Below are 21,887 nucleotides of genomic sequence, written 5' to 3' on the forward strand. Positions count from 1 at the left end.
CACAGACCAAAGTTCCAAGATATTTTACACATGATACCAAAATACTGGGTGCTGAGGCAGCCACAAAGCAGAGGAGATAGACAATGCCAGCAACTGCAAGTTAATCATTATTTACAACCAAAATAACCCTGTGAAGCTATAAGTCAGGAACGAAGCCACAAGGTGTCAGCACTGGCCTGTGTACAGAAAATAACTCTCCCTGCATGAAAGCATTTATTTGTTTGAACCTGTGTTACTGAACATTTGTGAACATTCAGTTGAGGTTAATCTCACTTCATAAATTCACCCCAGTTTAATGAGACAGTAATACCATCTTCAGGTCAATGAAAAATAGTTAATGTAAATTATTATAGTTTCCCTAGTACCAGAAGCAAAGAAAAAAAAAAGTTGAAGTCAATGATTTAAGATACAAACTTTGCATCTTTAGGTCATCTGCATATACATTTGCATTCTGGGCTAATGAAAAAATTATTCTTTTATGCAGCTCAACTGCTAAGATGAGAAGGCTCCAAATTAAATGTCATTTACAAAATATTGGCAAAAATAAAATGAAAACCAATCCTTGGGAATACCATGTCTGATTGCACCCAGTAATTATAGCCTGACTTTATTGCAGAAACAACTTTGTTCAACGTCTCAGTTAAAGTGTACAAAATTATCAGCAGAGCTACTCTTGAATGATTCACACAGAAGACTGTGAATCTTGTGCAGTTAACAAGGGGAATGAAATGCATGGTTGTAAGGCAGAGTAGTCAATACTACCAGCACAAAAATGTTCAATCACTGGAAAAAGCATGCAAAACAGCACCAGTGAATGGACAAAATCCAGAGCACTGTATTTCATGGTTATCCCATGTGATAGATGTGTGCACAGATCAAGAGCTGGATATACAGAGATCTGAATAACAGAAGAATGTTTGGGATTCATCAGGTTTATGACAAATTCCTCACCAGTCTGTCAGCAGTCATGTAACGCAAGACAAACAGGATATAATTTATATCTATTTGATATATGTAATGCCTCTTCTGATTATGATGGCTTGGACAGTGCACAAGTAGCTGACACACACAAGATCCATCCTTTCTTGCAGCCTGCAGCTACAGGATTGCAGTAATACTACAAACACAACAAACAGACCACACAGTGTAAAAACATTTCTTGTTGCCCTAAGCCAATTTTTCTTGCCAGTTCAACAGTAAGGAGGAGTAAGAAGCTAAAATACCTGCTCAAACCTGAGAGATCTTAGACATTGAAGCATCCCTGTTTAAGAGACTTCTACAGCTGCTTTTGCTTGCTGAGTATCATGGCACTTCCTCCTCTCTGTTGCCAATTTCCAGTATAGTTTCATTTTCCTCTTTTCTGCAAAAGCCTATTCTGGCTGCAGTGAAGACAGTAGATAAAGAACACCAAATTTCTAATACTGCAACTTAATCATATTTGTATCAAATAGTTACAAAAACACAGAACAGAGGTCACCACAGGAACCTCTTTACATACTTATAGCAATTGACAATGTGGTTAATACTTTGCTAAAATAGAAATGATCACATTTACTTACTGCTTCACTGTGATTCACATAGTGGAAAAAAGACGGTCTTCTCACATCTCTTAATTCGCTAATGAGCAGCCTCGCTGACTTAAATGGAATTAGTCAAGCTAAGAAATTCAGGACCATGGCACAGGAAGGAATTATTAACATGGGCAGCACACAGACTTGTTTAACCTCAGGGAGACTTTTTTCCCCCTTTATAAATGCCATGCCACACATTTTCTTAGACTAAAAAGGCATTTATTGCAACATTTTATAAATATCATTGTCTGTCACTGTCAAATAGCTAACAAGGCTCACTTGAACACCAACATTTAGTATAAAACAGATGTTACAAAGCAATACTTTAGGGCATGCACTGATTGTAAAGTAGTCCCGTAGGTCACTGTAATTTCATTATCTATTCATTCAGTGTTATTTTTGCTGCAAAGACTAGAACACAAAGAAGTTTGGCAAATTCTTCTGGACTACAAAACCTCCATTCTGCACTCCTATCCAACCAAATGCTCATTGACTTCACATGGCTGCTGGGTATTGGCATACAGAATGAAGCCTGGCATAGAGAATGCAGAACACCACTTAACACTATAGTTACAAGTTTCTTATTTGTATGTTTTATCTGTGTATTAGTCTTGACAAAGAACTGAATAAAGTCAAAAGGTAGAGATGGCATTTCAGGTTCAACTGTTACACTTCATGTAATAAGAAACAGGTGGCAAGAGTTCACAGTTATAACAGCCTGCTTATTTGGAAAGAGGTTAAAGCAAACCAGATCTCAGGATATATAAATCAGAAATACCAAGATATATCAGGCGTCAGTTATAACCTAAACAGAACTCAACATGCTAATAAAATATATCTGCCTAAATAAAGGCTGGGAACATCACACACAAATGTCAAGGTCCCACTATTTCATTTTTCTAACAAGTTAATAGGTTTGAAATTTCATCTTTGAATCTCTTTGTCAAGACTTAAATTATAATTCCAGCTTTAAAAATTCTGTTGTGGTGGTTTTTTATATTTCAATATTTATCATTTGTTTGATATTACGAAAGGTTAAAAAACTGAAAAAGAACTCATTGCTTTCTATGTGAGCAGTCAAGTATTTCAGAAGCAGACACCATATTTTGGAGTTAAATAACAAGATTTTTTTTTTCCTCCTAGGTTTAACTGTGGCATCTGTGCTTCCTTTCCTATTACCCTAATACTCTATATGACAACAATCTTTTGACTTATTGAACTGATTCTTGTTTCAGCTTGTATGCAAAAAAAAAGTGAAAATAACACTGTAATATGTCTAAGACTGTGAGGCTAATTTTTGTATTGAAGAAAGAAGGTGTGTGTATAAGAACTGCAAACATAAACCCCACACACATAATATCTCAGGTTTATATATTTTCTTCCTCAATCATTCTGTCTCCCCAAAATCAGCTAGGGGTCAGAGAACATGTAAGGTTCTGTGTTTTGTCTTGTCTCCAGAGCAGAATTTAGCCTTTTGTTTTTAGACTATCTTGTATTATCTTGTATCATTCTCAGACTTTACATGCACACACAAATACCTTCAGCTAAATCACACTGCCTAAACATTAATTCTGTGAAGAATACTTTTCATTATCTAAACTTTACAGATCACTGTTGTGAAAAATCAGCAGGAATATTTTTATTCCTTGGCATAAAACCTAATTGAATTTTTCATTTATTTAGTCTTCTACCAATACCACCATAGGAAATTAAACTGAATGACGTCAAAACTAAGAGAGAGATATGAAGCTAAATGACGAGCTACCATGAAATGTTCGCTTCCCTGAGTAAGCACTGGAGCCCTAACAGATTTGCAGCTACTCAGCACTTCTGAAAAATCCAATTGCTTCTTCAAAAATGCAAATATTAATTTAAGAATCATTTAAAAACAGCTCAGAAAAGTACTGGTAATTTTGTAATGCTCTAGTCTATAAGGAGTAAAACACCTTTATAGAAAATGTCTTAAGAATGCCACAGGAAAGTTCATATTGTAAGGACATTCCTAATTAGCCTTTAATTGCAGATCAGAAGGAGCCTATGTGGAGCAGCAGCTGTTCTAAGATACAGGATGTGAAGTCCTGCACTTATTCCAACCTCAGATTGGTTTGGAAGAACATTCCTACTTAGCTAAGAAACACAGAGAGAGGGCAAAAGCAACAGTTGTGAATGACTATGGAACCGTGTCAGGGGAAGTTCAGATGGGACCTTAGGAACAGATTCTTCTCTAAGAGGGCGCCCAGTCACTGGAACAGGTTCTACAGGGAAGTTCAAGGAGCATCTGTATGATGCTCTGAGTCACATGGGTTAGTTTTAGACAGTCCTGTGAGGAACACGGTGTTTGTTGGGCTCTAAGATCTGTATGGATCCCTTCCAACCTGAGATAAGTCTATGAATTCTAGTCAAAATACTCAGTAATCCAAGGGGAAAAAAAAATCTGTGCCTTTCTTTACAGCATATTCATTGCTATTGCCAAGTCATAACACAGATTTTCAAAGCAAGTAATGTCTTTTAAGTCTGCATTTTCACACCTATCAAATCTAAAAGCTGCACACATCCTCTCTGACATTTCAAAATTGCACTGCTTTTGCCTCACTATCTGAGCCCAAATTAGGTAAGTTAAGTAACCATGTTTAAGCATATATAATTTTATCAAACCTACTGTGAAAATAGAAAAAAAAAGTTACCAAAGTGATTACTTCATATTAATAAAAAATGTTTAGAAAAGGAAGGCTTACCTAGATCTTACTAAGTATTTGCAAAAATCAGATACCTCAACATACAAACTGCATATAAATAACTAGATAAGAAAAAAAAAAGGTAAAAAGCTAGAATATGGTTAAAAAATTATTTTCTTTTTTATATATTTTTGTACACAAGGACCTGATATTTTCTTTAAAATCTTCCTGTTAGATCCATTTCTGTCCTGGGCAGGTTGAGGGAGAGCTGCGCAAAAGAAATACTGATAATGAAATTTTAATTTGAGGAGCTAAGGTACAAAGCTGTTAAGATTTAGAGCCCACATCTTTTGATACTGAGACTGCAACCAGCAGGGAGTACCTGCTCACTGGCCATTCTACAAACTGAGCAGGTACTCTCTGCTGCAGCTGACTACTGCTATTGCCTCTGGGGTCTTTTTGGGTTTTTGTACCTCTCAAGGCCAGATCAAGCCTCCAGCTCTTAACTTGGAGCTTGACAGCACAGGACATCTTGTGGCATGGTCTGACCTGATGCCCACATCAGCCCTTAAACAGCTGGGACCTGCCTGAAAGACTAAATCTCTTTCAAGTCAGTCTCTATTCCTTTCCTAACCCTACATCAAGTAATATTTGCTTGTATAAAGAGAGCCAGACATGCACTGCCACATGTAAATTTATACAAAAATAGAAAGTATGCCAAAACCATTCCAATTCTCTGTCATTTGTCCTTACTACCAGTCTCTCCATTCTTCTGTTCCAAACAGTTGGGAGTCACCAAAGTCTCACTGTGCAGTATCCAAGCAAACTGCTTTGCCAGTTTCATTACATGGGGTTGAAAACGATCACATCAATTCATGTAAGCTATGCACATCCACAGCTCCATGAAGCACTGAAACACTGTAATATTTAAAAGTATTTCTGAGCCTATCATAAATCCAAGGCTCTATGCAAAGTCATCTTTTGTATAAAACACTAACAGAATAGTCACTTCTGAAAATAACTGGTGTTAGGCCTTTTGTAAGTCTCTGAAATATCTCCTTCTTGTTAGGTCTATTACTAAACACTTTACTTTGGGGAAATTATTTGGAGATGTTAAAACAAGAGGAGGGTGGGGGGAAGTACAGCTGCTACACAACAGTGTGCCAAACCAATGAAACCACAGAGTCACAAAATGCAATTTAAATGCTATTAAAGTTACATAACTTGCATATAAACTTTAATTCTGCCTCTGGAGTACTGGAGGGTGCAAGCTTCCAACAGACCCAGAAAAGACCTGAAAGACCAGACAGAGGGTCTGCCCTCTAAAACAGGAATAATTTTCTTTTTTGTAAATGTCTCATACATTGGAGGGATGAGAAAGGAGAAGACAAAAAAAAAAAAAAAAAAAAAAAAAAAAAAAAAGGAAGACCTGTGTCTTCCCTTAAACTTATAGCAGTTGTATTACTTATAGCAGTAACTAAGAAATAACTGTGTATCTATTTAGTAAACAGAGGCAGTTGCAGGGCTCTTTTGTTGGTTCTGACCTGGGATATGGTGCCCCAAGCAACCTTCAAGACCACTGCCTGGGTGCCATGCTGATGTACACCACACCCCAGTCATTCTGCAATCTCTGTGTTGAAGATTGGGAAAGTCAGTGCCAAACACAGCTTGATCACCATTTAACCCAAACTGGGGGTTTCTTCAGATTAGGGAGGCCGCAAGTGTTTATTTTCTTACTAGCCAAGTAGTGCAAAACTGATCAAGACAAAGAAGACCACAGAGGGAGTTCAAACTCTTCTAATCAATATATTCTTTTTCAAAAACGGAATACTTCCCTTGTAATAATAGAAGACACCATCATCCATTATCCAAAGACATTACCAAATCAGTTAGGTGCCTTTTTTTTTTTTTTTGAGAGGGGAAATAAATTAGCATCTCACCTATATCTAAAAAACTCCAGTTATTTGATACAAGAAATGGAAAAAAAAAATTATGCCCCCCCCAAAAAAAAAAAATCTTTCTAATTAGTAACCACAGTCAAATTTCCAAACAACACCATACTCTAAATATACCTTCTCTAAACTCAATGCCTCTGTATGAAGTCAATCTGCAGCAAGAAATTCTTACAATTAAAGCACTTAGGAAATGTGTTCTTTAATAGTTGTTTGGTAGTAATCTAAAAAAACCTATAAACACTAAAAATCTAAAAACACTAAAAAAACAAAAAATTACTTGGAGATGGAAATATCTGCCTCCTTTTCCAAATCACATCTTTTCTTCTAGTTTGTGTTAGTACCAGACAAGTAGAAAAAATAATAAAACAAAAAATCTTTGAAATGCCATAATCAATTAAAAGTTACTTTGAAGTCTGTTACTTTATAGTAACTTTGTGTAACAGGGATAAATCCTGCTTTTCAATATTAATAAGAAAAACAAGAAGACAACATGCTAAAACCAAAATAGTGTTCATGACAAGTTACTATGCCCACTCAAATGTTAAGACTTATCAAATATCATACAAACTTACATACCACATTTTCCTTATAACATTTCTCTCCTCAGATTTCATCCCAACTACCAACTTCTAGATACTCATACCTTCATTGTTTGTCAACTTGAATTCCACAGTCCTGATTTTCCCACTGTGAAGAAGAAGTCTTAGATAAACTCACTGCTAAACTCAACCATGCATTTAAATGCCAGATAATAGATTGTTTTGCTGCTTCCTGTGGCCTTTTATTTCCTCCCTTTTGATTAGAAACACTTTATTAGGCTAATTAAGTACTATGAAGCTTAGGTGAAAGATTTTTTAGAAGTGCATATTTCTGCTAGTACTTCAACAAGAGAAAAATACGATGACAAAAACACAGCACACGGACAAGTAATCTGAAAAAGGGATAAAAAATAATGTAAAATACTTTGCTCTGGCTTCAAATCCTGAACTTTAACCACATCTAACCCCATATATGTCAAAAGCAGATTGACAGCTGTCACAAAATTTTACCTTGGTATTATTATTGTCATCTATAACATACCTGCGTGCTCAGGTCCAACCAGGCTATCCTAAATCCAGAGCTCCATTAAAGAAGAAAAGAGAAGCTAAACTGGGTTTCTAGCCAAGTTCAGTACCTTTAAATTATTAAATTAGCCCTTTAGTGGGTAATCAAGTAAATGGCTGAAACAGTAAAAGCCAAGCCATAAACTAAAGCAACCCTCAGGCTCTGAGAAAGAACTGCAGTATCTCAGCTGCCTGAGAGAAAGAATTTACCCTAATGATTTCTTCACTTTACCTGTTTGCTGAATGTAAAACTCATTATCCAGGCTTCTGCTTATCTGCTCCAGCCAATCTTAAGGCTAAATTACACAGCTGTTGTGGGCCAAAGCAGACCTTATTAGGTGGTCTCTACTTGATCAGATGATGAGTAAGTTAACCAACCTGAGAGAAGTAATTTATACTAAATAAAGCTACTGTATGCACTTTAGAAGTTCACTTCTGAATTTCTCTTCCCTCTCCTGAACTCTAGTCCAGTAATTTTAAGTGAACAAATCCTTAAAGACATCAGTGAAAATATAAAATATTAATCCATTTTTTGAAATAGAGATGAAGTGTTTGTTATGAAGGTAAGCTCATCTTTAATCTAAGTCATATATCTTAAGCATAGGTTTGAAGAATTCTAAGCCTATAAAAACTTAAGTTTACAGACATCAATCTGTGAATAATGATGCAAACCCAACCAAGCTAATTAATCATTTTATACTCCATGCAGTAATGAGAATAGAAAGGAGTTGCATTACATATACTTTACCAGATTATATGGTAGAGAGTTCTCAAGTGTATCACATTAGATAAAACTTTGGCACTACTTAGACTTTAATTCTACTTAAGTAGAATTTTAGTGTAAGTTGGGAAGTAAATGAGTAACCTTACCTAAACACATTTGTCTGCTATATGTAAACATGTCATACACTTCCTATTATGTGAAGAACAGAAATTCTTCACTCCAGTTTTTTATTATATTCTGTGGCTCATAATGCATTTTGACACTTTTCATCTCTGTAATATTTAGCATTCCTCTTGTACTATTTATTGGTGATAAAAACAGCTAATGTATTTCCTTTTTAGCTCATCTTTTTTCCCACAATACCTATATTTTAGCAGTGGTTTGATGAACGAAAGATACTGCTGTTCTTATTAATCCCTGTCTTTCCTTACAAGTAATCTCATTTATATTTCTTTGTAAGATAACACCAGCTGCCCACAGTCACCCTTATCATGAACAGGATTTAGTGGCATACAACACAGAAGAAGAGATTACTTCATACTACTGCACAATTACTTAAAAATATATTTACATGACAGCAATTTTTTTTTCATAAAAAGAGAAAAAATGATTTAATCTATGAGGAGGACATCCTATGGCTTGTTGGGAACTTTTATATTCTGCATGTTTTACACCTAGTTTTCCTATGTATGGAGAATTTATATTGCTGTATTCTCCCTTCCCCTTGTTTAAATAACTTTATACCTCGCTCTTTAAAGAAGTAGGTATTTCTTCCAAAAAGGCTATTGAAATACAATAAAGACATTCATCACCTCTTTCTGTTGAAAAAAAAAATCATGCTAATGCTTGAATATGCAAGTTTAGTTTTGGAAAGTACTATAGCAAGTACACTTTGATAAATATTAAAAAAAAAAAAAAAAAAAAAGAAATTGGGAGAACTATCCTCTACTGAAGGACAGGTTTTATACTGCTGTGTTGGTTTCCAGATCTTAAGATTAGGAACTGCACTTGGAGATGTGCTCTCTGCTCTAGAAGTACCAAACAGCATTGCAATGTTTTCCCAAATTTGCTTTTTTGTAGCAATATGGAAGGCAATTTTGTTATCTGATAAGATGTCCATCACTAAATTCACCTAAACACACATAGAGGCACCCATCCCAAACACACACACACTGAATTTACAAAAGTCTCATTTTCCTTAAGCAAGTAATCACAACACTGAAAATATTCTCCTATGTATTCACTGATTTTCTTAATTGATTTGTCACCACTCAAGGAAGATGAGTATTTCACTCTTCTGAGAAGCTAACTATGTTCAAAAGCAGCTAGATGAGGATGGTGATGTGATATAAATTCCAAAAAAAAATGCATTGTCCATCCATATAGCCGTCCATCCTGAGAAACTTCCACTGCCAAATTCTTGCTATTTTCCATTGGTCATGGGGTTCCCATCAATAAATAGAAGGTCAGTGCAACAATGAGGAGCAAGCAGAATGGAGAAGAGAAGGTCTGATAGGCAGCTGAAGGCATGAAAATATCTTCATACTTGTAAATACTGACAACATGCTCTGACACGGGTGGAGAGTCGATATCATGACGAGTTATAGAACCTTTAGCAGGCAAGAACAGAAAGAAATAACATCAGATGCAATTTTTTTCTATAACTCTACTGAAGAAACAGGTAGGCAGACAGGTAATTTTCAAACCTATGGAAGCATGCAATGTTACATTGTCAGGGAGTAGGCTCATTTCTTTGCTTTCTGAAATGAAATTTCTGAATAAAACAAATGAAATTCAAGTAAACAACAAACATCCTTCAAATGGATTAAGAACTTCTAGTTATGAAGTTCTTCTAAATTCAGCTTTAGGAAGTGGGGATAATAGATATATAGCCAAGAAAACAAGACATGTTGGACTCCTGTCTTTCTTTTTATCCATTTTTAAGCCTCATGCTGTCAAAATTTTAAGTTCATTAAAAAAAAAAGCGGGGGGGGAGGGTGGGAAGAGGGCGTTTCTAGTAAGAATCATGTAATTGAAAGATATTTATCGGTTTGGCACATCAACTCAGTTGGTGAGATCAACTTACCCTGGATTGCTGGACCCCAAGCAAACAGGTAGTACCAACTCAAGTGCAAATCCACGATGGTTTCTTCTCGGGGAACATAGACAGGACGCTTGAATCGACACGTTACCCGATTGTTTTCAAAAACCCCTTCCTCATCTCTAGCAGGATTTCTCTGGATTTCTTTAGCCCACTGACCAACATTATAGAAGTGATGTATTCGGACTCTTCCATTATCATCATGAACACAAGCCATAACATCATCTCCTCCCTACAAGTTTAAAAAATTTTGAAGATGGAAAACAAAAGGGTCATAAAACACTTCCTCATTTATGTATATAATTTTAATTATTCAAAGCTGATCAAGACCTGGGATGCTCTTTCCTTCTTTCCAAGTTATATATACACAAGTATTTGTATCCCTAACCAGATGTCTTCAGTAAGATTGAAAAGCATGTTAAGTGGGTAGTAATAGTTACATACCTTTACTGTCTCTGAATTCTCTTTTGGATCTAAGAGTTATTTTACTTAACATACATTTGTAGGATATGATATCACTCTGACATCACATAATTAATTGATCTGTGGAAGGCTGTTTTTTGTAATTTGTGAAGTTCTGGCATACTGCTTCATAAAATGTTGCAGTCTTGAATCCCTGACGTGTACAAAATCCACTGCATCAAATCATGGACAGAAAACCAATATACTTTAGTGAGACAGAGGAAACAAACCTTCTACATATGGGAAAATAATAGCATTGATTACAGTAAGTCTTTTCTAATCTCTTCTCATCATTTCCCATATCTCTTATTTCTTATAAGAAATGCTGTAATAACAGAATACAGTATACCACAAGATACAAAGAAAAAAAGTAATCAATATGTGCTTCTTCACTTAGCATAAACAGCCACCAAAGAACCAAGAGAAAGAAGGAAGAAGGAGCCACTTATTTGTAAAGGTCATTCATCGAAATACTAAAGCAGTTGCTGGAATAGTTACTCAAGGTGACTGACAGAGTGGTAGAGCACAGGGATGAGCATGAACTTCAGGAGTACTGTCTCATAGAAGCCTTAGCACCAAGAGCCATTAGAACACTATCCAAGCTGGATGAGTGCCACAGCTATCAGTGCTGTATTAAACACAAGCCCTACTCCCCCCACATCTTTCTGTTACATCATACTGATGAAAGACATGATGCTTACTCGTGTCATCATCCCTCCGTTCTTTATTACAGGGAAAAGAGAGGAACAGGGCGTATTTCAGCACTATGGGAATATTGCAACGTGCATTTGTAAAAGATGTGCCAGAAGTGAGTGGAAAGAGGGGGCAACTAGGTGAAACACATGCTTGAACAGTTTCTGCACCTTGGTGCTGCTGCAGACCTTTCCAACCTCTGTTGTGAGACTATCATTGCTCTCCATAACTTATTTCCCAGGTTTAACTTTTATACATCTAAGCAAAAATCCCTCATTCTTAAGTACCAAGAGGCAAAAATAAAGGTGTTTTTTACACAGAAGGAAAAAAAAAAAAACAAAAAGGGAAGAAACAAGCATTTTGAATCTCAGTTAATGGAATGACATTTCAAAATCTTGCCAAGACACAAAAACCTGAAAGTGGAAAAGCATAATGTTATTTGAGACAAAGAAATAGGTCATAGGACTTTAAAAAATCTATTGAGGACACAAAGTAGGTTTTTTTTCCTTAATTTCTGAAGCTATCCAGGCCAAACCATTTTCATTAGGGCCTCCAAAGCACAACCCATTTCTCAGAGCTCAGCTGTTTTGACCCAGAGCCATTTTATCATCTAAGCCTGTGCATTCCAGGACACCAAAACATCCTGGAAGTTAAGAAAAAGATGAAATCAGCAGGAGAGCCAGAGAGGAAGACAAATGCTAGCTGGTTTAGCCCAGCTGACTTATGGTCATTACACGGTATGTAGAGCAAATTTGGAAACAAAACCTTTTACTTTACACTTCCTTTATTCTTTTTACCAGAAGCTGAAACTTAATCTGCTGCTTGCTGTGCCTGCTTTCCAAGTGGCTGATGAGAGGAGAGCAGTGGGACCCTGGGGTCCGCTGCAGGTACCTCAGAGGTACAAACTAGTAACACAGTCTGATAGCTTGGGGACAAATACTTAAAGGTGCTGAGCTGCTTTGAAAACCCTACTGAATACCTACATTGATTGGCAAGATTCTAAATTCCCAAATTTTGGCTGTAAAGCCAAATCACTCTTTACATCAAAACCACAAACTGTTTATTGTGACATGAACTTTATGACACAAAAACCTTCTATCATCACTGTGTTTATTTACAGTGTCATATTAAAACATATGTAGTAATGAGAAGCACTTGTCCTCACATTTTCTTCCTATTTCTCATTTTGGGTCAAATGATGCCTTAAGTTTTAGCTTTCATATTTTTTCAGATTCTGTACTGCATTAGTATATAATGCTGAACTTCATATAAAGTGTTAGCAAGTTCTCTTCACAGCTTAGTTAGATAAAACAATCCTTTTCCAGCTGAGAACCAAGGACACCATTGCAGCTTTGGGCCCAAAAGGTGTAAACAACAGCGAATTGAGGAGAGCAATCTGGGAGGATGGGACTTCATAAAAATGCTGTTAAGTCAGTGCAAGTCTTCCAATTCATTTTTTGTGGGTCCTATCCCAGGATATCAAATTCCTATATTTTTTTAGACTGCTACTTTGAACACTGCAAAAAACAGTCCTTTCTTTGACTTATGATTTAGGACATAGGTCCAGTATTGTTCTATATACACAGGAGAGTTTCTGTGCATGAACACCTATATTATAAAATACATTTTTATCCTGAACATTTTGTCAAGGATAACAGACAAAACATAAGTCATCTATTGCCCATGTTTTTTTAAGTCCACACATTACATGTTTCTGTTTTGCTCATTGAAACTCAATGAAAAGTGGAGCTTTTGAATTAAAAAGTACAGGAATAAGCATAAAACAGAACCCAATAACAATCCAGAGGAGAGAGAAGAAATTTTAACAAGACTGCCTTCTTGAGTATGAATGTTTAAGTTAGCAGGAGTCATTTTCTCACACATTTGTGGCTTCCCTAGAACAACACATGGGTATGAGAAAAAAACAAAAAAAAATTCCCAAGTTAAGCAGTGAAATAAAAATTTCTGAAAAAATTTGCTGAAATTCAGCTGATTTTCTCAAGAATAAAATCATTTGCTATTCAGTTTATGATGTGTCTTTTGCCCAAATTACACTGACATAAAGCGCAACAGGACATTTCCATGTGAATTGGCTTATCCCTGAGGGCTTTTCTAATAAAAAGGCAAAAAGCTAGTGACATTCAAACATTCAGAGCTGAACTGAAATACTGTTGAAGTTCTCAGAGAAGAAGGGAAAGGAGATCTTAGGAAGGATAAAGCAGCTTTCTGTGAGGCAGTGCTCCCAGGGGGGGCTACTGAATGGTGCTTTGTTTTCAGCAAGCCAGTTTCACCTTATGTGCTCTGTTTCTCACTGATCAAATCTATAAATGCACATAAACCATTTATATCCTAGCATGTGGAAGTGTGTATATTGCCAATATGAAGAACTGTACATATCTTACCATTTTCTTGTCTGAGGAAAATCCCACTGCCACCCAGCCATCTGTGTCGGCACTCAACTCAAATTCAACATCAGCTCCTATTCTACGGTAACTTAGAAAGTAGTCACAAGTCTCTGCATTGCATCCAGGTTTACCATACCTAAATGGAATTGGAAATATACATAACTTTTTCCTTGAAATTTCCTGCTACGAAAATTAATTAAGATTTTGCAAGAAAAAAACAGAAGAATGTATTTTGGTATAATGGCAGTAAAGCATATATTCTGCTGGACATAAAGTAGCATTAATTGTTTGCAATTATTACTCTTTTACTGTATAGTATTCAAACAGTACAGCAAACAATAACACAAAATATTACTTTGTTGACCTTCCTTGCTCTGTTTTTTTAAGTGCTTCATGAAAATACAAGAAAGAACTGTAGGTCCATAACTATGACCTGTATTCTTAAATAAACTAGAGTCCTCAAATAATATATCAGTATGTTTTTAAATAACAAACATTTATTAAAATTACTATGAAACACTAACCAAAGTCTCCAGTATCATCAGTCAGCATCTGTAAACATAAAGGTATCTGCACTCTTATTTCAGACTGACCTGAAGCATCCCTTGGTTTTTCCGCAGTCATCCACTCTGATTTTTGCAAATGGGTCCACAGGAGGAGCAGTAGGGAAAGGGTAACCTGTATGATCAGAATAAACCATTACCAAATAAAATACAAGGACCAAAAATCAATAATACTAAAGAGAAAGTCTTCCAGTAGCATTTACTTTGCTGATAAGTGAACTGTTCAGATGAGTGACTTATTTGTTATGTACAAAATCCACTGCTCTACTTTGTTACCTGGATCCAGGTAACAAAGTAACATGAATAACTGAAAACAAAACTTTTCCAAGGTTTCCTTCATTCATCAAGGAGGGAGAAGAATGCTGGAGGGCAAAAGTTAAATGTAAGGCAGCAGGACCATGGACTATTGCAGTCAACTAACAATTGGGGATCTCTGCTCAGCTCTCTCCTTATGCACTCGTAGTCCCCTCAGGAAATCCATAAGGGGACTGAGTCCTTAGCCATAAATGACAGCATTAGCTATAAATGCAGGCAGGGCACCAGACGCAGAGCTGTAGGAATTGATACTGAAAAGACCTTATAATACATCCTCCTTTATGAAGTAAAATAAAACACACATTGCAGGAAAAGGTAAGAGAGTATCAGGGCAGGGAATGGCCTGCAGTTATAGCCTTCAATCACTTGTGAAGGCAGACCCAGAAGAGCCAGACAGTGAGAGTTATGATTCCAAGCTATCCCGTCTGCTGGACTATAGTACCAAAGAAAAAGTGAGAAAGTTTACTAGCAAACCTATTCAGTCTTGGCTTGTGGGAGCTGGTGTCTGTTGCATAAGCACAGATATTTTAATATCTGTTCTTTTACTTAGCCAGATAAAAACCAAAATGCTAGCTGTGGAACTAGAAACTCTTCTAGTAGGAAAAGTGCTCCATTGAGTAGGAAAAGTGCTTCATTGAATAGGAAATGAACACTGCAGTTACTTCCAGCACCAGCACACAAACTTTTGACCTACACAGCTTTGGGCATTCTGGAGCCCTGATTTACTTCCCTAGATTTCGGACAATGATAAAGGAGAAAGTATGCTGTAAGCCACAAATCACAGTTACACTAACTGTATCGAGGGCAGGTAAATTACCCTGCATAAATAAGTTTGCAGAATTTCACAGCAGCATCATGTAGCAGCGCATTACTGAAACACGGGTCACAGGACATGCAATTTACTCACTCCTTACTTATTTCAAATCCATTGAACAAATTATTTTCTATGCAGCCTAGCCGCGAAAGTGGTGTTTTAACATTCCGCCATTTGTAAATTCAAAAAAAAAACCCACCCCAAAACCCACGACCACGTTGCTTCTTGACACTTTAGGGCACCACACGTCCTTTCGAAGCCCACACACCCCAGGACTCCTTTTTACGGTACCAGCCCGGACAGCTTTGGAAGAGGGGAAGGCGGGGGGCCGCCGGCTGACCCCGCTCTGCGGGAAGGCGATGGCCCCCGGCCCGAGCTCCCGCCCGGGGGGATGCCCGTGTCGGGGGCTGCCCGTGGAGCGAGGCGGCGGCTCTGCGGAGAGCGGGGCAGGGCGCCCGGGCCGCCCTGCGGCCCCGGCCCCGAGCGGCAGCGCTGGCTGAGGCGGCCGGGCCGGCGGAAGATGGCGGCGGGCGCTGGCCTTCGTGCTGAACAGCGCTGCCTCAGCCTCCCGCCCGCCGCCCCCGCTCCCGCCCGGCCCGGCCCGGCCCGGCCCGGCGCTCCCTCCCGGCCCCCGCCGCGCCGGGCCCCTCGCCCGCCGCGCCCCGCCCGGCCCCGCCGCCCGCCCCGGCCGCCGCCGCACCCTCCTCGGAGAGGTAGCGCAGGTCGTAGAACTCGCTGGCGAAGGTGCCGTACGAGGAGTCGTGGTGCCGCGCCGCCTCCTCGCCGTGCTCCCCGCCGCCCGCCTCCCGCCGCCCGCCGCCCTCCTCCGCCGGGCTGGCGGCGGAGCCGGCCAGGAGCAGCAGCAGCAGCAGCAGCCGCCGCCGAGCGCCGCGGCTCCGCTCCGCCATGGCGGCGGCGGCGGGGCGGGGAGGCGGCGGCGCCCGAGCGCGGCTCCGCGGGGGAGCGGGGGCGGCGGCCGGGGGGATCCAGCCCCGGGAACGGGCAGTGCCGGAGGAACCGCGGCGGTGGGCGAAGAGACGGCGTGGGAGGGTGTTGGGGGGAAAAGGTGTCGGGGCGGCGTATGCGCGGGGGAGCGGGATGCGCCGGGAGAGGGATGCGCCGGGTGCGGGATGCGCTGGAAGCGGGAAGCGCTAGGAGCGGGATACTCTTGGAGCGGGATGCGCCGGGAGGTCACAAGCACAGCACCGAGCCCTCCCCGCAGGGACCGCTGCCGACGGGTTGCGCGGTGGCCTTCCCTGGATCATTGATTTCCCGCATTCTACAGCGCGCCCCACCCAGCAGAAAGCCTGCCGCGGACACGTCTCCCACAGCCCGGGCACAGCCGTCGAGAGGCAGTACCCAGCCATCCCTGGCTGCACCCGCGGCCTCGACTCACTAAAGTCTCTTGGCATGTGCTTCAAGAGGTTATGATAAATCTTGCTTAGTAATTGCCGGGCAAACTTAGCTGTTTTAATTATTTTTTAAAATTTATTTTATTTTTACTATTCTTTTTAATGACTTCTAGGATGGGACTGGAGACACAGCGCGACTTAACATTGTTTTCAGGTAAAACCCCATGGCAGTGAGCATTTGCTATCTGATTGCATGTTCTTGCTTTGTATTTTATACAATGTAACTGCAGAAATATCAATATACTCCAAACCTGGCAGGACTGAAGGAATCCCAGGTTGCCTCCAAAGTTGTCTTGGGCTCTGGTTTCTGATGCTGGACTTGCAACTAGGCATTAAACATACAAGTGCATTCTTGCTGTGCTTTGGGATCCACGAGTTGATGGAGGAACCATGGCTTTTCATACCTTGCATTACTTGGGTTTGGATTGCTGTCTTTTGGTTATAACTATAGTTTCATTTTTATATTATTATGCATAGTCACACTTCCTCCTCCGAGAGTCTGGAATAAAATTCAGGAAAACATCATGGGGAAGGGAGGGAGAAAGAAGAAAACACAGCAATGAGTAATATTCTGGAAATTTAAATAACCCTCCATGTAAATATTTTCTTCTTTTAGTATCAATGACTGTACACATGAGTTACTTTTTGGTGGGGCACTGAGACTGCCCAAGACCTAGGCTGCATTAGGGATAAGTTCATTCCCGTGGGCTGAGCGGTGGCTTGTCATTCCGGAGTGCGCTCAGCTGCATCAAGTGGAGGATGTTAATTTACATCTCCACGGTTTAGTCTGCATTTCTCGCTGCAAGTAGAGGAATAGCCACACAGAGGAAAAAACTAAGTTGCAAAAATAATACCAGTTGCATGCAAATTCAATATGTTCCACATTTTCCATAGCATATGGAAAAAGCTATAGGAAAGCAACGGCAAGCTCAACTGCAAAATATTGAGTCCCTTCTTCCTGCCTCACTGAGCTTGGCAAAATTTAGCAGGCTAGTGGAAAACAAGCAAACAAATGGCAATAGAAAAGCCCTTATAAATCAGGCTAACAGGAAAGTAAGGCGGCAGCTTATTCTTTCTGGCAATAATTAACTCTGATGAAGGCCCCCCATCTCCCTTTTTGAAATAGCTAGCCAAGGGTTGTGGTGCCTGTGAAGAAGCATTTGCTCAGCAAGGGAGCAGCTGTCAGCTGCATGCTGGTTTCTCCTCCCTAGGAACAGGCTTTAGCACACTGTGATATGGGCAATGCTTCACAGTTATGGTAAACACTTAGGATATTTGTCATGTATTGTTTGTGCCTACATGACACCTATCATTTTAAATCTGGCAGCTGAGATATCTGTCTGTGATTACAGTGGAGCTGCACTGATTATTTAAAGTGAAGATATGGCTAAGAGACTGATCTTCCTACTAGTAAATCCTTAAAAATTAAAACTAAAATACCCCTGGATTTTTTGTTGCTTAGTAGAACCTCTTGTGGTTGTCTGAAGGTCGTCCCTATCTCAAAAATGCGTTGCTCATGGGAAGCAACATCACATTGAGACAGGTGGAGCTCTAATGACTACCTTCACTTTTCACCACAGAAAGGTCTACACTGCAACTAACAGCACTGCCAGCAGTACTGCAGGAAAGATCCTTATCTGATTAAGTAATTGAGATTGTCATCAAAAAAAAGCATTAGCAGAAAGAGCCCAAACTGCAATTGCATGAGCAGCCTTAACCCTCAAACGCCTGAACTCTCTGAATGCCGTATTTCTCAGCTTGCACTTGCTTGTAATGCCTTTCTCAGAAGAGACACAAACAAGCAGTGTGAGAACCACAGACTGGAAGTCCTCTGGCAGCAGGAGTCTTCTTGCTTTTGCTCAATTAGAGATGTGAGCATTTCCACCACTTCTTGCACTGTTGCCTCCTGCCTCAGGGGAATCTAGCAGTCAAATTCTTTGGATGGTTAATAGCTCTAGCTTGGGCAATTCTGTGGTGTTAGCACTCAGCCTGTGGGTGTCTTTCCATGACTGGAGACCAGATTTATCCCCAGCCTATCCTTGAGGCCCACTGTGCCTTCTTTCTTGGCTGTTTTTGTCATTCACAGTACACCTTTCCCCTGGAGGCTCAGGCTTTTTGGGGCCTTTGGACTAGAAATTAAAGTTTCAGGTATAACTCATAGTCTATATAACAGACATTCAGAAAAAAAATCTTAGTTCTCCTGGTCATTTCTGTCCAATCAACATGTACTGAAAAATTGGTATGTATCCATCAGTGCTGACTGAGAAAATAACTCCTGAGACAGCAGTTTTCTTACAGTAAATCTATAGTAACCTGAACCAGAGTTTGTAATTCGTATGCAGTTTTCTCAAACTCTTACAACACTTGTGTTCAATGTGGGGAATGTATCTACTCTACAAGTCATTTATCTTGGGCTTTCCTCTATTAAACAACAATAAATTGAGAAATTGTTGAATCATAAGTTTTCATTAGTAGTCATTTATCCCATGCTCTAGTTAACCACCTGTGACTCTACAGAAGCATGCTTGTGGTGTTAATTACTCAGACTAAGACATGGGAGAAAAAGTGGTAGGAATTTTTTGCAAGCTGAGCTTTTTCACAGTGTACGAAACAATATGATGATGGGAAATATGTCCAATGACAATAGATGAAGTACATCTCCTATGAAAAAAGTGAAAAATAAGTGACTGCCTTTGAAAAACCAAAGCATTACAAAGGAAACAGATGTGTGCTATTTCTGAAAGCAGCTCACGAAAGGGATAAGTGAGCTTTTTGGAGACATGGTATTGCTTCAGATCTTGTGGAGAAAGGCAAGGAAATATAAACTCTAAATATGCTATCATCCAAATAAAACCTGCATTAGATCCTTAGATCATCTTTTGCTCAGCACTGGTGAAATTTTCATTTTCTGCTGTCACTGAGTTATGTATGCACTTCAAGAGTGATTGTGCCATTACTGCCCACAACAGTACTCTTTCTGTAAAATTAATCTAATGTAGGAAAAAACAATGTCTCCAAGCTCTTTTCCACAAGCATAACATACACCAATCTAAAGACTAAGTCCAGAACTAAATCAGCATGAGTTTTTCTTCAGTGAGCACTATGGACCCTTCCCAAGGTATATTGAAACTGCAGCTCTGTTTATTTGTTTGTTTGTTGGGATGTTTGTGTGTGTGCATGTTGGTTTACATCAGGTAGTTTATAATTTTTCTCCCAAGACTGCATTTTTTTACCTTCTGGCACTCTTTGCTACCCCAGCTGGAATGCAGTTCAGGGAGGTATACCTACCCTGAAAGCCAGATCTACCAGATGGTGGCACAATCTGCACCAGGAGGTTCTAGAGCAAAATATTTCACTTTTTTTTTTTTTAACAAGTCCTCATTACAAAGAGGTTATTTATAGTGTTATTCTAATAAGGAGCCAAAACAGAGCAGCCTTTTATTAGAACTCACAATAAAGGGCATTACGCTGAGGCCTCCCTGTGCATAAATACCACTTACTTACTGTGCAAAAGTTGGCCTGGAGAGCAGAAAAATTCAGCTTGTATTAGCAAAGAGTTCATTTAGCTAGGAAGGTTTTAAAGAGTTTAAGCAGCATTAATTCAATTAATTCCACATGTAAGAGTGTCATTTTATCCTAGCTATTCAAGAATTCAGAAATGAGGAAAAAAAAAAAAAAAGAGAAACTCTGTTCCCTCATGAGACTTCATCTGAAAACTTTTATTAAAGGTCCTGTAAGGTTGCCTGTTGGAAAATAGCCATTTAAAACTGCCTTTCCCCAGTCCAAATACAGATATTTCTGAGTCAAAATAATAATAATAATAATAATAATAATAATAATAATAATAATAATAATAATAATAATACCCTTATCTTCTAGGTGAATATAAGTGGGTGAGAGAAAGCAGCAGAGGAGCTCCTTTTAGCTCACTCCTCTGCAGTGAAGGTGCTTTCTGTAAGTCCCAACCGAGGCATCTTCAGCCAGGGGATCTGAGGGACATAGGCCTTGGCCCTTCCTGGACACAGGCTCCTGGAGGGTATGCTTTGTTTCAGGCAACCCATGAATAAATTCCGGGATTAGGGCAGTTTTCTCTGTCTCTTGGAGTCGTTGGAGTGCAGGTGAAGACCAGCCCCCAGGCTCCGGGAACATGCTCCAAGTCTGGTTGAGGGATGGAGCATCCATGTCACCCCCTGCTACTCCTGGTGCTGCTGGCCCCCTGCTCAAATACATCCAGCGCTCTCTACACTAATTTTTGGGCTTGGGCTGCAGGACAGGTGCTTTCTCTCCCTCCCCCGCAAGTGCAATAGCGCGTTGCGTTACAGCCGCAAGTGCACCTTCGGGGAGTTCTTGAGGAAAGGAGGAAGGAGGGGCAGACGAGAGAGAAGAAATCGAGGAGACAGATGTGAGGGTCCGCAGGACGCAGCCGCTTTACGCTGGGGACGGTGCGGCCGGCAGAGATGTGCCACCTGCCCGCTGTGCCGGAGCATCTCCCGCGGAGCCGCGCTCCCCCAGCTCCGCCGCCGGCCCGGTCCCGGGGAGGATCGATCGGGGCTGGCAATGGCACCCGCCCGCCGCCGAGCGGCACCAAGGCACCGACGGACGGCGAGGTCCCCGAAAAACATACGCCCATCAAGGCGGCAAGACGGGAAACTGGGCTTTTCCCTCTCCGCCAGCAGGAGGGGGATGGAGGGGACGCTGCCCGGGGAACCCCTTAGAGCCTGTCCGGGGAGCTTGAGGCAGCCGGACTCATTCCTGCTGATCGTCGCGAACAAGGCACACACACAAATGACTGGAAAACTAGCGGGTCTGCAAGTGAGACTTCTCAGTTCTTAAGCAATAGCAAGGAAAAGGTTTGTGGAGCGGTAGGGTGAGTTACACAGCGAGGAAGGGAAATTCCAGCCCAAATTCCAGCTTTTGTCTCAAGCTTCCCTCCTTGCATGTCACTATCTACCAGGCCTGTCTGTAGATGGCGAAGCCAGTCTCCTGCACAAGTGGCTGCTCCACTGACTTAAAAAAAATCTGTTCTTTTGTTCACATAAAAACTAGGGAAAATTGATTTTAACTGAGGGCTTTGGGTACCCAAGAAGTCCACAT

General features: G+C 40.2%; 1 protein-coding gene across 1 annotated transcript; it reads right to left on the reverse strand.

Annotated features, from left to right (window-relative positions):
* Nucleotides 1-6,384: 6,384 nt before the first annotated feature.
* On the reverse strand, nucleotides 6,385-16,289 carry FRRS1L (ferric chelate reductase 1 like). Its single transcript, XM_053945800.1, has 5 exons — nucleotides 16,082-16,289; nucleotides 14,283-14,367; nucleotides 13,687-13,825; nucleotides 10,115-10,361; nucleotides 6,385-9,638 (listed from the first exon to the last, which is right to left on the reverse strand). Exons 1-5 carry the CDS (start codon nucleotides 16,287-16,289, stop codon nucleotides 9,466-9,468), a joined length of 852 nt encoding a protein of 283 aa, XP_053801775.1. The 3' UTR covers nucleotides 6,385-9,465.
* Between the last annotated feature and the right edge of the window lie 5,598 nt (nucleotides 16,290-21,887).

This window comes from Vidua chalybeata, chromosome 1 (assembly GCF_026979565.1).
Source record: "Vidua chalybeata isolate OUT-0048 chromosome 1, bVidCha1 merged haplotype, whole genome shotgun sequence".
Lineage (NCBI taxonomy): Eukaryota > Metazoa > Chordata > Aves > Passeriformes > Viduidae > Vidua > Vidua chalybeata.

Excerpts from the sequence above, each read along its gene's own strand:
- FRRS1L (XM_053945800.1), bottom strand. The coding sequence starts at position 16,289 with ATGGCGGAGCGGAGCCGCGGCGCTCGGCGGCGGCTGCTGCTGCTGCTG. Across the intron at positions 13,826-14,282 it reads AAAACCAAGGGATGCTTCAG|GTATGGTAAACCTGGATGCA; the intron begins GTCAGTCTGAAA and ends AATTCCATTTAG. Across the intron at positions 10,362-13,686 it reads TTTCCTCAGACAAGAAAATG|GGAGGAGATGATGTTATGGC; the intron begins GTAAGATATGTA and ends TTAAACTTGTAG.